General features: G+C 33.2%; 1 protein-coding gene across 1 annotated transcript in view; it reads right to left on the reverse strand.

The window, feature by feature from the left end:
- CNTN5 (contactin 5) overlaps window positions 1-13,827 on the reverse strand; it is a 552,161-nt gene that overhangs the window by 297,133 nt on the left and 241,201 nt on the right. Inside the window, exon 8 of the mRNA XM_047879464.1 lies at window positions 687-868. Within this exon, the coding sequence (XP_047735420.1) occupies window positions 687-868 (182 nt within the window). The remainder of the gene's footprint in view (window positions 1-686; window positions 869-13,827) is intronic.

Raw genomic sequence — 13,827 nt, forward strand, 5'->3', positions numbered from 1 at the left:
ACATAGACAATATGTAAACAAATGGGTGTGGTTGTGTTCCAGTAAAATTTTCTTTTCTTTCTTTTAAAAATTTTTTAATGTTGATTCATTTTTTTTGAGAAAGAGAGACAGAGTGTGAGTCGGGGAGGGGCAGAGAGAGAGGGTGACACAGAATCTGAAGCAAGCTCCAGGCTCTAAGTCGTCAGCACAGAGCCTGACGCAGGGCTGAAACTCATGAACCATGAGATCATGACCTGGCCAAAGTCAGACGCTTAACCGACTGAGCCACCCAGGCGCCCCTAAAATTTTATTTTCAAAAAAGTGACATCTGGGCAGGATTTGGTGCATGGGCAATACATTGAAATTCCTGATTCAGGCCAATGGCAAGAATAAATTAATAAAGGTTACAAGATTTTTAATTTATCAGAGAATGGCTTTGGTGCAAGGAAAACATCTCATTTTTAAGTATAGCCACTCTCTATTCTATACAAAGAACCTACTATTTCCCCATTCATTTTTAATTCAAAGCACTTCTGTGGATAGCGTAATTTTACATGATGTTTTACCATGCAAAAATAGTATGATTATAAATTATTACTTGGTTTTTATGTACTACCTAACAAACAATATGTCGTTAAAATTAATTTGCATTTTCAATTTGACCCTTGGGAATGACTAGACCATTATGCTTTGCTGAGAACACTTACTGTATACTTGTAATTGTCCACGGAAGGAGTTTTTTCCACGTGAATTTTCAGCTCTGCACTCATATAGGCCTGCATCATCCAGCTGCACGTTGGGTATTTCCAGCACTGCCTGAGATTTCCGCAGACGTGCCTTACTAGGAATATAACCATTAACCTTCATCCATGTGATTGTTGGAACTGGGCTACAATAAAGAGCAAAAATACTGTTAATACACTTTCCATTATTAGGAACATAGATTCTATTATCTGGTAATTTAAGCACTTAATCGGCTGAGTGCAATAAAGTGTAATCACAATTAAAGTCCACGTACTGGTTGATATACTTCACTTTCCATGTGTATTGTCTGGTAAATAGTTAAATTCAAGGAAGATAGTTTCCTTGTCTTTAATATTTCAGGAAGGCAATTCAGAGACAATATTTTATACATTTTAAAACATTATGCTTTATTTAAAAAAACATTTTAAGATTGTTTGAATGGCAAAGGTAATTTATGAAATTACAAAAGTAATGTATGATTATTCCAATACATTGAACAAATGACTCATGAACTAAATGAACTAAGAACTCTTTTTGCTCCAACCTCTGCAAGTATCTTCTTTTTCAATGACAAATGCAATTTGTTTGTTATCTCCTACCTTGTCTTAATGATGCATATATATATATATATATATACACACACATATGATTTATTTTTGTTTTGTTTAAAAATGTAAGTCATATACTTGATATTTACTAAAAAAATTAAAATCAAGATAAACTCCTGACTAACTCTATTTGATGGCTATATATTATTCCATTATATAAACATATCAGAATTTAATCAACCAGCCCCTATATTTAGACATTAAGTGTAGTCCCAGTTTCTCTCCTTTCCTTTTTATTTTTTCCCACTAAGAAACAATATTGCTACAAACAACTTTGCACATATATCATATACTATAGCTTTTATTTTCTACAGCAGACATTCACAAAAGTGAAATTGATGGATCAAAGGGCACCCACATTTTTCATTTTAATAAGTACTACCAGATTGTTTTTCAATAATATAGTAGCAGTTTCCATATCTATCAGTAACATATGAGGCTGTTACCCCATATCTTTGCAACCATTTTATGTGATCAATCTGTTTAATTTTTGTCAGTATTGAGAGGTAAAAAATGATGTTTTGTTGCTACTTTAATTAATATTTCTCTGAACTCAAAGAAGATTGAAACTTTTTTATATTTTTATTGGCTATTTGCATCTACTTTTCTTTGAATTGTTTGCTTATGTTATTTTTTTATTTTTTCTTTCATTTTTCTATTTGCCTATTTGCATTTTTAAAATTTATTTCTTAGAGTTCTTTGTGTATTAGAGCCACTAAGACTTTGTTTCTCAGAAAAATTCTCCCTCAGGTATTAATAGTTTATGGTGGCTTCTACAATACACTTTTATATACAGTTTTAGAAGAAACAAACATATGTATAGTTTCCTTCACAACCTCTAAATTTTTGTTTGTTTAAAAAATTATATGTACACCTAAGTTTATGTCCATATTTTATGCATTGTTACTGCCAGTATTTTGTGTTTTGTTTCTTTGTTTTTGTTTTGAACAGTTTGATCTTTAATCCACCTGGAATATATTCATGTTTTTGGTGTGAGATAGGGAATTATTGCAGCATCATTACAGTAAAACTCCTTTCCCCACAATATTTGGTATCTTAAGTTTGTCATATAATTGGTTCTCACATACTTGAATTTGTTTCAGGCTTCTCAGTTCTGTTCCACTGATTTATTTATTACTATCTATATTTAATGCACTTTATGGTTTGGACCCAGTCTACTTTCTCAGTTTGATTTCTCACTATTTCCTTCCATATCTCGTGACCCAGAGACATATCTCTGTGTGTTTCCAATTATATCTGTTAAAATCCTACTAATCCTCTGAGGCCCATCCTAAATTCCTCCTCTTCAGTAAAGTCTTTACCAAAGTCTGCAGGGATTTTTTTTTCTGTTAAATAACAAAGTGCTTTGTGTATCTCCTATAACTCACATCTCTTATAACCTTCTACCACAGATTGTAATTGCTAATTATTAGTTTTTTACACTAATTTTTCTTATAGTGGAGATAGCAATGTTCACTAATATAAACAATGCTATGTATTTTGAACACCTTTTTGATTAGTTCCTTAGGAATAAGCGTAGTATTGAAATTTCTGGATTAGAGTTTGACAATTTTTCTTATTTATTTAGGTAGGTACATATATCCAACATCCAGGAGGAATGAACCTTGCACTTTAGAATAATCTTTACATTGGCATGGCATATCATTCTTTTAATATGTATGAGAATTAATTTGTGATTTTTTAAATGAGGATTTTTACATCTATATTCAAAGGTGAGAGTGTCTTCAGCTTATTAGGTTTATTCGTTTGTGTGTGCGCTTACTTTTTAGTGGTTGGTTGTTTACAAGCTAGTTTTGACAGATTTGGTATCAGTGATGGAAGATAGCTTAGTGAACATGCCAGAATATCCCCCTCTCTCTGATAGCTTAAATAGTAGGGAAATTATATGTTCCTTAGTATACTGATAGCATTTTCAAAAAAAGTTACCTGGGTCTGCCATCATTAGTGGAGTTAGTCTTTTTTACAATGATTGCAGTTTCTTCTAGGTTTTCTTTAATTGTGTTGGGTTCTACTTATGTCAACTTTGGCAATTCAGGTTTCCCTAGAAAATCAAGTACTCCATCCATAATTTCAACATTTTAGCAATAAACTGTATAAATAGTGATTTAAAATTATTTAAAAATTCGTCAGTAATGAGTGGTTGCACATTGTAGTAGTAGTTAAATGTGGGATCCATTGCTAGACTTCCTGGGGATAAAAAAGCTCTGGAACTAGAAGTTATTTAACATCTTATTCCTTCAGTTGCCTCAAATGTAAAATATGGTGGAAATAATACAATCTATTTCAGAGAGTAGTTGTGTACATTAATTATTTAAAGAGCTTAGCACAGAGCAAGCGAACAAAAAAATATTTGCAATAATATGGCAAGGATGTTTGTATTTACTTTATAATTTTAGTAGTATATGCTGTCATCCCCTGCCCCCAACTTGTTTAGCTTTGCATGTTGGTTAAGAGCATGGAATTCAGGGAATACAATTTAGGTTAAAATACAGTTTGAACACAAAGATGTTATGTGATCTTAGGAAAGTTATCTAAGTTAATAAATCTAATTTCTCCATCTGTAAAATGGAGATATTTGCTCCTTAAATGGAAATATATATATTTTTAATTTCTTAATGTTTATTTATTTTTGAGAGAGACAGAGACTGAATGTGAGTGGGTTGGGGCAGAGAGAGAGGGAGACACCGAATCCGAAGAAGGCTCCAGGCTCTGAGCTGTCTGCACAGAACCCAAAGCGGGGCTCAAACTCAGGAGCTGCAAGATCATGACCTAAGCCAAAGTCAGAAGCTCAACCGACTGAACCACCCAGGCGCCCCAAGAATGGAAATATTTTGAGGGCAATGGCATTATCACTCTTGTTCGTCAATATTTTCACAGTGTCTCATAGAGTGCTAGGCACATAATTAGTATTTAATAAATTTATTAAATAATGATTCTCATATTATTTTGAGCTTTAAATGATCTATGTTTTTGTAAATTACTTAGCAAAACACATTTCAAATAGTGAGTACCCAATAAATATTACATGTATTGATTTTTAAATGATTAGCTTTGTTAGAGTTTGTCTATTTTATTGGTCTTTAAAATAAGAATTTTGAGTTTTTACTTTTGTATTTTAATTCAGGAGTTTCCATTTTTTTATTTATTTATTCCTCTTTCTTGATCAGTACATTTATATTGTACTTCTAGCTTTTTGAGCGAATGATCAATATAGTTATTATTTATGGTTAATAATAAAATCATTTAAAGCTGTCTTTTCCTCTGATATCAGACATAGCCACAAGCCATATGTTTTGATAGGTAGAGAGAGTGACTTGTACAGTTTCTGCTTTTTAGAATTTGTTGAGTCAATCTTTATAGCTAAACATAGGATGAATTATTGTGAAAGTCGCATGTCTATAAAAAGGTATATTTTATTTATAATAAAAGTTTAAAATAGCTTTTAGGTATTTTTTGTTAACACTAAATGTGTAAACAAATAAAATAAAGTGTACATAAATAAATAAATAAAGTGTAAAACACTAAAAATATTATTTTAGTGTTTTCCAAATGTTTAAAGAAAATTAACTTATGTCAAAATAAATCTGTGGAACTTTGTAATGATAAAATAAGAAACCATGTAATTAAAAAGAAGGAGCGAATAGAGTTAAAATGTCTTAAAGTTCTTTTACTTTGGGGAAGATGGTTAAGATATGAACTCCAGACTTTAGGAATGCATGGTAAAATTAATAGGGTAACTATTAAAAGCAGTATAATTTTCCAAACAAATGTAACATATAGCAAAAAGTAGGAAGCTCAACCCTTCCCAGAATCCATTCCTTTTTTCTCCTGGGTACATGTTTGTTTTTTTTTTCTATGCAAATATGTATGACCATGATACTGATTTCTGACCATGAAATGTAGTGGAATTATTCCCCAACAAGTCTCTATTCAGTCTTTCCCTGTTGACTAAGTGGATCTTAATGCCCAGGGCAATTTTGGAAGTCAATGGTTGAAATAGCAGAGATTAGGTCTTTAAATGACTGTGTGGAGGAAAGTGTCAAACTACTATTTCACCAGTGCCAATCAAAAATTCTCTTTGGATACTATGTGAATGATATATAAATATTTATCCTTGCTAAGACCCTAATATCTGAAGATTTATTTATTATACCTACTAGCATTATTTTACTAGCATAGAAATTGGCATATAAAAATGTATAACTGTCATAACAAGACATAAAATATTTGGAACAGTCAGGATGAAAGAGATAAGGATCTGGTACTGGGGAATAAGAAAATGAAGATCCTGTTTATGTAGTGGCAAAATATCTGGTAAAACTTATACCTTTGATAGTTTGGAAAGGTCATCCATATGCTTACATAGCCTAGTCAAGGAATTGGAAAATAGAATACTAAAAGTGTGTGTGGATTGTTACCAGCTTTATTTACCAAAATATTAGATAAAAGAGATTAAGTCAGGAAAATACAGGATGGATTGTCAGTAGAATTAATGAGAATAGAAAGACTGCAAAACGTGGGACCCTGGTCAATTAAGTAGATTAATTGCAAAAATGGCCTCTATTCTTAATCACTCTCTATATCCATATCTTTTGATTTCGGTTCAGGTCATGATCTCACAGTTCCTGGGATTGAGCCATGTGTGTGGCTCTGAGCTGACAGTGTGGAGCCTGCTTGGGAATCGTTCTCTTCCTTTCTCTCTCTGTTCCTCCTCCAGTTGAGCACATTTTCTCTCTCTCTCTCTCTTTCTCTCTCTCTCCCCCAAAATAAATACGTAAACTTAAAAAATAATTGGAGTTTGGAAGAAAAAAAAGATAGTCTGTTGACAAGTACTTTGAATCTGGGCTGTCTTATGACTTGCTTTGGGTATTAAAATGTAGCTTTACAAAGATTTGTGTGCTTTTGCTCTTTCACTTGGAAGCCTGCCTTTGCCATGAGAACCATTTAAATTAGCCTTCAGGAGAATGAAAGAGCACATGGAGTACAGCCACATTGTCTAGGCAAAGGACATTCCAGGCCAGCCAACTTCCAATGGACTCTTTAGCTGACATGTTTATAATCTAGTTCAGCTGGTATCAACCCAGTCTGAGACAAATCTGCAGAAATACACAACCATTTCTGCTTTGTTATAAATAATAAATGGTTATTGATTTAAGGTGCTATTTTGGTTTTTTTTTAATGCAGCATTGCTATGGGAATACATAATTGATACAGTTAGAAAATCTCATTTTTTATAGATCCTAGAGAGTAGGAAATAAGAATAAAAAGACAAAGGGTAACAAGGGGCTATTAAAAATCAATCTCATGGCAAAATTAAGAGTTTTGATATTCTCAACCAAACCTGATGATATCAAGGTAGCTGCCATTATATTGAGGAAAAAGAGGCTTGGGGACTTAATTATTTCCAGCAAATAACTTTAAATGGAGTTACTAGTACATGGAATTGTGTGGAAGCAAACAGATCAGAAGCCAGTTAGATTTTGAGATAACTGCATTGCCAAAGAAACCAAGAGTCTGAGTTTAAAGCAACAACAAAACTTTGAGTATTTGAGTCTTAAAACAAATTTTAGGTTTCAAAATGTAGACCAACAGGAGTTTGAGTTACAAAATTTGAGCCCACAAGGAGGGAATGCTCCTCAACATACATTTCAATTATGACCATGGAGTAAAACAAGGAAAATGTTAGAGAGTAGAGCCAAGATACTCTGAAGGGTAAACAAGGCAATTTCTTCCGAAGAGTAATATCAGTTTCTGATTAAGAACCCTGTCACATTCCCCCACCCCAACACACACACACATAAAGGAGAGGGGCTTTAACATGAATGATTTTGCAGAAGAATTTTTTATTTGTGACAGACAAGTGGCTGGTTTGATTCTCTCATTCTATTTTCTGAATGGAATATGTTTTCTGGGACACCGGGGTGGCTCAGTTGGTTAAGCGTCCAAATCTTGGTTTCAGCTCAGGACATGACCTCATGGATTCGTTGGTTTGAGTCCTGCATCAGGCTCCATGCTGATGGTGTGGAGCCTGCTTGGGATTCTCTTTCTCCCTCTGTTTCTGCCCCTCCAAACTCATGCTGTCCCTGTCTCTCTCAATATAAATACATAAGATTAAAAAAGTAATGTATTTTCTCTAGATAACCAATTATTGTTCCACCATTATGTGAAGATACACAATTTATCTTTTAAGTACACAGTTACAGAATCAGGATAATCCATATCTGGCCCTGATGGAGATCTAGAAGACTTGAGGGGATGCAGAGACCAGATGGGATTTGGTTTATTTTTCTTGGGGAAGGGGTGAGTATATTCAATGTGTGGGGAGAATTCAAATGTTCTTCAGAAGGATAGATTGGCTAAGTGTTAAAAAAAACACATTTCCCTTTCTTCCTTACTAGTCCCTTAGTCAGGGGAATGTGATTGAGTTCTGGCCAATAGAATAAGGAGAGATTAATGTACCAAACATCATTCAGATACCAAACCCTCCACTTCAAATTCACTTTTCCCTGATCATTGGTAACTCTTGATGAAAAATATATAGGAAAATGTTTTTCTATCCTTACAGGGAAGCAGTGATTTTTTCAATGTTTAAAACATTGCTATTCATAAAAAATATTGATACATTTGACTGAATTAGTATTAACAATTTATTTTCATTAAAGGACACAACTAGGGAGAACTTATTTGCCACACAATTTCTAACAAAGACTAATAAATAGATTAAATAAAGAACTCTGACAAATCTGTAAGAAAAGTCAACTTGTAAAAATGAGCAAAAGACAAAAGAAGAAGCATATATAATCAAAATGCATTAAATCTTTTTAATAATTGGAAAAATACAAATTTAACCTCAATGAAATTCCATTTCGTACTTAACAGATTAGCAAAATCTATATGTCTATACATGTAACACATGTAACAGCACTCCAATGGGTCTAAAGGGTTAACTTGCTTCAAGATAACACAATCCTTACTTGCTGACCTAAACCCTGAATCCATGGCAGATAGATCACTGGCCTTGAGGAGTAAATGTCCAAAACTTTCCTGGGCAGCAGAGATCAGCAAGTCTGTTTGAAGCTGCCTCTGCTTTCTGATTAGCCCAGCCATTTTTTTTTTTTAGCAAACTGTTTTTCTTTTTTCAGGTCATGCAAATGATTTTAATAACCTCCTTTTCCCATTACAGACAGAACAGAGTACTCCTACACATCATGAAATAAGAACCAGCCCCCTGCCCTTGCACAACTCCAAGGCACTGAGATAAAATTTGTTATCTGACATCAACAAGTCTGTATGCAATCAAGAAATGTTGCAGACCACTGCACTCCCTTTACTGACTAGCTACCCTAAACCCCTTTGAAAACCTCAGGCATCCACCTTCTCTCCAGGTACCCTGCCTCCTAAGTAAAGATCAAATTCCTTTCTGGTCAAAACTTGTCTCTTGAATATTGGCTTTTCCAGAAACAAGCAGCTGAACTTGGGATTTAGTAACACTCACAAACACACACACACACACACACACACACACCACGATTTAAAATAGAATTCTTGCAAAGAGTATATTATAAGGTCTTGCTTTTTATCCAGTGTGACATTGTGTCCCTTTGGTGTATCTTAGTGAATTTACATTTCATATAATTATTTGCAAAAAGTGTAGATTTATGAGCTTGCTGTCTATCCCATCAGTTTTTTTGTTCCTTTTTTCCCTTCTTTTCCTTGTTTTCTGTTAATTATTATTATTATTATTATTGTAGTATTTCATTAAACTCCTCTACTGGTTTTTAGGTATAGCTGTTTTATGTGTGCATCATTGTTGTAAAGCTTGCAATATTTGCCTGACAGCATTACACTAACATGTCTCGCTTCCCATCCTTTGTGCTATACTTATCCTGCACATTATTTCTATATACTTTATAAACCCTCTGATACATTGTTATTATTTTTACTTTAGAGAAAAAGTGGAAATTAGAATATTGAGAAACTAAAAAGTAAATATATTTTATATTTGCACATATTTATATCTATATCTATGTTATCTATATCTATATCTATATCTATATCTATATCTATATCATCTATATCATCTATGTATATCATCTCTCTGTATATCTAACATTTCTTGCTCTTCATTCCTTTGTGGGGATTCTATAATTAGATTATGATGTATTTTTCTTTGTGTTTAAATTTCTTGTGTTTCATTGAACTTTGGGAGTATGTGAAGTTATGTTTTTCAATAATGTGATAACTTTTGGTCACAATCTTTTTTTTTTTTTTGCTTGTCTACCCCTGTCTTCTGAAATTTTTATATACATTAGATGATTTAATTATTATTTCACAGATCTTTAGCATAATTCAGTTTTTTGCTCTCTATATACTGTATTTTGTATTTTATTTTTGTTTCATCTTCAAGTTCATTCATCTATTCTTCTACAGTGTCTAATATGCTATTAAGCCTATCAAATACAATTTTCATATGAAAATAATCACTTTTGGCTTGATATTATTTTCTTAAATCTAGATTTCTATATTTTCTCAAAAAATACAAAATTACTAAATACTTTTCATGGCATCTTTTTCTTCCGTCTTTAATCTTTATATCACTTCTACATTAGTTTGTGTCTAGGGGCTTGGTAAATAGAATTATAGCTGGCAGTTATTTACCTAAGAACACACTACCTCAAATAGTCATGACCAAAATTAAAATTGCTATTCTCCACTTGCCTTAAATTTTTAATGTCTTAGTTTTGAGTAGTTTTCCATTGACTTTATGATTCCTGCTTGAACCATTTTAAGCTATTTTATTTCCTTAACTGTAATAAAATCTCAATTCCTCTACTTCCTTTCATTTAATCTATCAGGGAAAGAAACCCAATATGAACAGAAACAAAACTGCATATGAAGGCAAAACTGTGGGATAAGGATGAGTACACCCAAGATAAGAAATTGCAAAGGACAGGAGAAAACACTTCTGGTAGTAGATGGACAAAATTGTGCTTTGATGACATAAGAAAAAAGGAGATCTAAAAAGTAAAAAAATCAAGAGAACTTAACTATATGCCAGACCTGTATTAGAAGTGAATATAAATAAAATATTTATTTTTGGCCTTAAGAAATCTATAACCCAATTAGAAAGAGAAAAAAATGAACCGAATGATTCAAATACAGAAGGGGACAGTGTTAAGAGAATGCAGTCAAGAAGGCTATTTATGGGGCATCTGGATGGCTCAGTCCGTTAAACATCCGACTTTGGCTCAGGTCATGATTTCCTAGTTTATGAGTTAGAGCCCTGCATCAGGCTTTGCTCTGACAGCTCAGAGCCTGGAGCCTGCTTCCAATTCTGTCATTCTCTCTCTCTCTCTCTCTCTCTCTCTCTCTCTCTGGCCTTCCTCTGCTTGTGTTGTCTCTCTCTCTCTCTCTCAAAAATAATAAACTTTTTTTTTTTAAAGAAGACTATTTATTTCAGACTGGAGGGTCTGGGAATGATACATGAGATGCACCATCAAGGATGAGGAAAATTCATCCAGGCAGCAAAAGCACATTCTTGGCGGTAAAATCCATGTACATGAACACAGAAAACTGTCAGATAGCATGGCAGGCAGATTAGTGGAACTTCACATAGCTTGGTAGCCTACATTGGATGATGTGTGCAGGAAAGGACTGGCAAGTTTATTGAAAGTACACATTTTCCCTTTAAAAACAAAGATATCTTCAAATTATGAAAGTTTTAATGCTGTTTACTTCCAATTTTCTTTCTTATATCCTCAAGACGAGTATCCTAAGATGTTTGCCTCTAAATTGTTAGAAGCTTTGGACTGCGGATATTTTGAAAAGTATTGATAGAGCTTATTTGGAAAGATTTCTGTATGCAATGGAATACATATGCTATTATAAGATGAAATAGTGATCCTGAATCTACTGGCCATGCTCACTTTTTATAGGCATTTTGGATACCCCATTATCATTTACCTTTTCCATGACAACTCAGGGTAATCAAATAATTTTTACTGCTTTCAAAAAACTTATTTGTAATCAGGAAGAATTAATTCATTTTTTGTAGGTGTTTGGGATATAAAAATTTTGAGTAGAGTAAGATTTTAATTTGTTTGATATTATTTTTAAAAGCAAGTTTATTTTCAATAATAACATGGATATAAGGTTGTTGCTTAAAAAGAGGACTGATTTTAGCTATACTGAAAGGATGAGTAGAAAAATCAGCTTTGATGGTAAGCCAGAACATACATTTTTCCCTATTTCAGTCTGTTGAAATTATATCTGTTCAACTCCACATTTGATTTTCATGTAGAATAAGCAATGCAACTTAAAGAAGATAAAGGAGATTTTATCTAATGTTATACAGAGGATGGCATTATTCATTTGGCTCAAAAATATCTGTTAATAACAGTAAAAGATGATGTGAAGCCACATTGAAATTCTGACACAAGCTTTTTGTTAGGTACTATTGTATTGAAGTGACAGGATAAAAAGTGCCTCCAAATGTAGTTCTAGAAAGTAAGAAAAGTGTTGGATGAACTTTGGCCATTGTTGCAGTCATTAAAGGTATTTTTTAAAGATCATTTTTATACATAAGATAAGGTAATGTGTAGAATCTGTCAAGGCAGAAAGAATACTTAGCTGTAAAGATTTAATGATTTCAAAGGAAAGTACTCCCCAACTGCAAATCACCATTTATAGACAAATTGTAGGTCTGTCTAATGGAGCTTCCTATTTTCCTTGCATAAGTCACAAGTGAGACATGAATTTTACATCTGATATGAAAATATATACAGTTATGGCTCCTTTGTGACTTGCACAAAAAAAGAAGGAAACATTGTATATCTTTGATTGAAACTGAAAGAACTAAGTTTTATAACTTTTCTCTAAGAAAGCACATAAAAACCATCATAAAAAAAAAGCTATTGAGCCAAAGGTATTTTTTTTCTTTTATGATTCCATATCCAAAAAAAATAAATAAATAAATAAAAGAACAAAATCAACTATTGTTGGTGATCACTGCAAGCTACATAATATGCAAAATGTTTGAAGGCAAAAATTTTCTTTGTGAAAGTTTGGAAACTTTCCAGGAATGTGATGCCTGGATGTTTTCTTGAGGCAAGAGACCCTTATCTTAGCCACCAAATAATCACACTAATTGGAATTTTTTTGAGAAGAAATTAACTGCATTTAATTTAAATATATGCTCTAGACTCTTTTTTTTCTGATTCTTTGGTTTTTAAAAATGTTTACTTATTTTAAGAGAGAGAGAGAGAGAGCACAAGTGGGAGAGACACAGAGAGCGAAAGGAGGCACAGAATCTTCAGCAGGCTCCAGGCTCTGAACTGTCAGCACAGAGCCTTACTCAGGGCTTGAACTCATGAGCTGTGAGATGGTGATCTGAGCCTAAGTCAGACACTTAACCAACTGAGCCACCCAGGTGCCCCTATGCTTTCTGATTCTTGACCAATGTATTAACTCATAGCCCTCTCATTGTATTATTTCTGTTTAGGACCTTAGAGTCATAGGTCAGAAATATTGTCCCATCATTTTTAATTATCTTAGGTGAAGGACAAAATTTAGGTAAAAATCTCAATAGTCTCTTTGAGATCAAGGACTGGCATAACCTTTATGTTTTTCTCATTATTTTATAAAATTTACTAATTTTCTTTTTATTAAAAATAATAATGTTACAGTGAAAACAGTCCATTCTGAGGTCAACTTGTGTCCCAAATAGAGGCAGTTGGATGCCTTCCCTTCTAAATTCAGTTCTGCCAGGTGCTTCTTATCCTTCAAATCAGAGGAGACTCCTGAATCCATCCATACAAGGAGGACTCAGAAGAATCACATGCCAGGTTATCTTTGCCAAGGAACATGATTAGGTATGCAAATGCCTGAAGGAAGTTTCTGGAATTATGGTATATTCATTCATTCATTCTTTCATTCATTAAACAATTATACATGATTATACCTAGTATGTGCTAGGATTTACAATAGAATTTAAGGTTATACTGGTGAACATGATAGTATGGAACTTTCATGCAAATAGGTAATGATTTAAAGACATGATTTAGAGGAGGTGCTGAGATAGGACCACCCAATCGAGTATGGTGGGAGGCAGAAAACATTTCCTTAAGCAAGTAATTAGTTCATAGTTGAAGAATGAGTAGGAGTTATCCAGGCAGAGACAATAACTTCAAGGAAGAGTTAATAGCATGTGCTGCCTCATTGGGAGTAAGAGAGAAAATGATGTATTTAATAAACTGGTGCTTGGTTGGAGGTAGCTGGTGACAAGGCTGAAGAGCCAGGCAAGGGAGAGTATGAAGTGCTTTAAAAACAATTTTAAAGTATTTTTCCCAGTGGTATTGAAAAATCATTGATGTGTTTTTTTTAAGCAGGTGTGTAATATTCATATTTGAGTTTAGGAAAGGGCTCTACAAACTTTTTTTAAAGAGAGAGAGTCTCTTTTTTTAAAGAGACTAAGCAT

Source organism: Prionailurus viverrinus, chromosome D1 (assembly GCF_022837055.1).
Source record: "Prionailurus viverrinus isolate Anna chromosome D1, UM_Priviv_1.0, whole genome shotgun sequence".
In the NCBI taxonomy this organism is placed as follows: domain Eukaryota; kingdom Metazoa; phylum Chordata; class Mammalia; order Carnivora; family Felidae; genus Prionailurus; species Prionailurus viverrinus.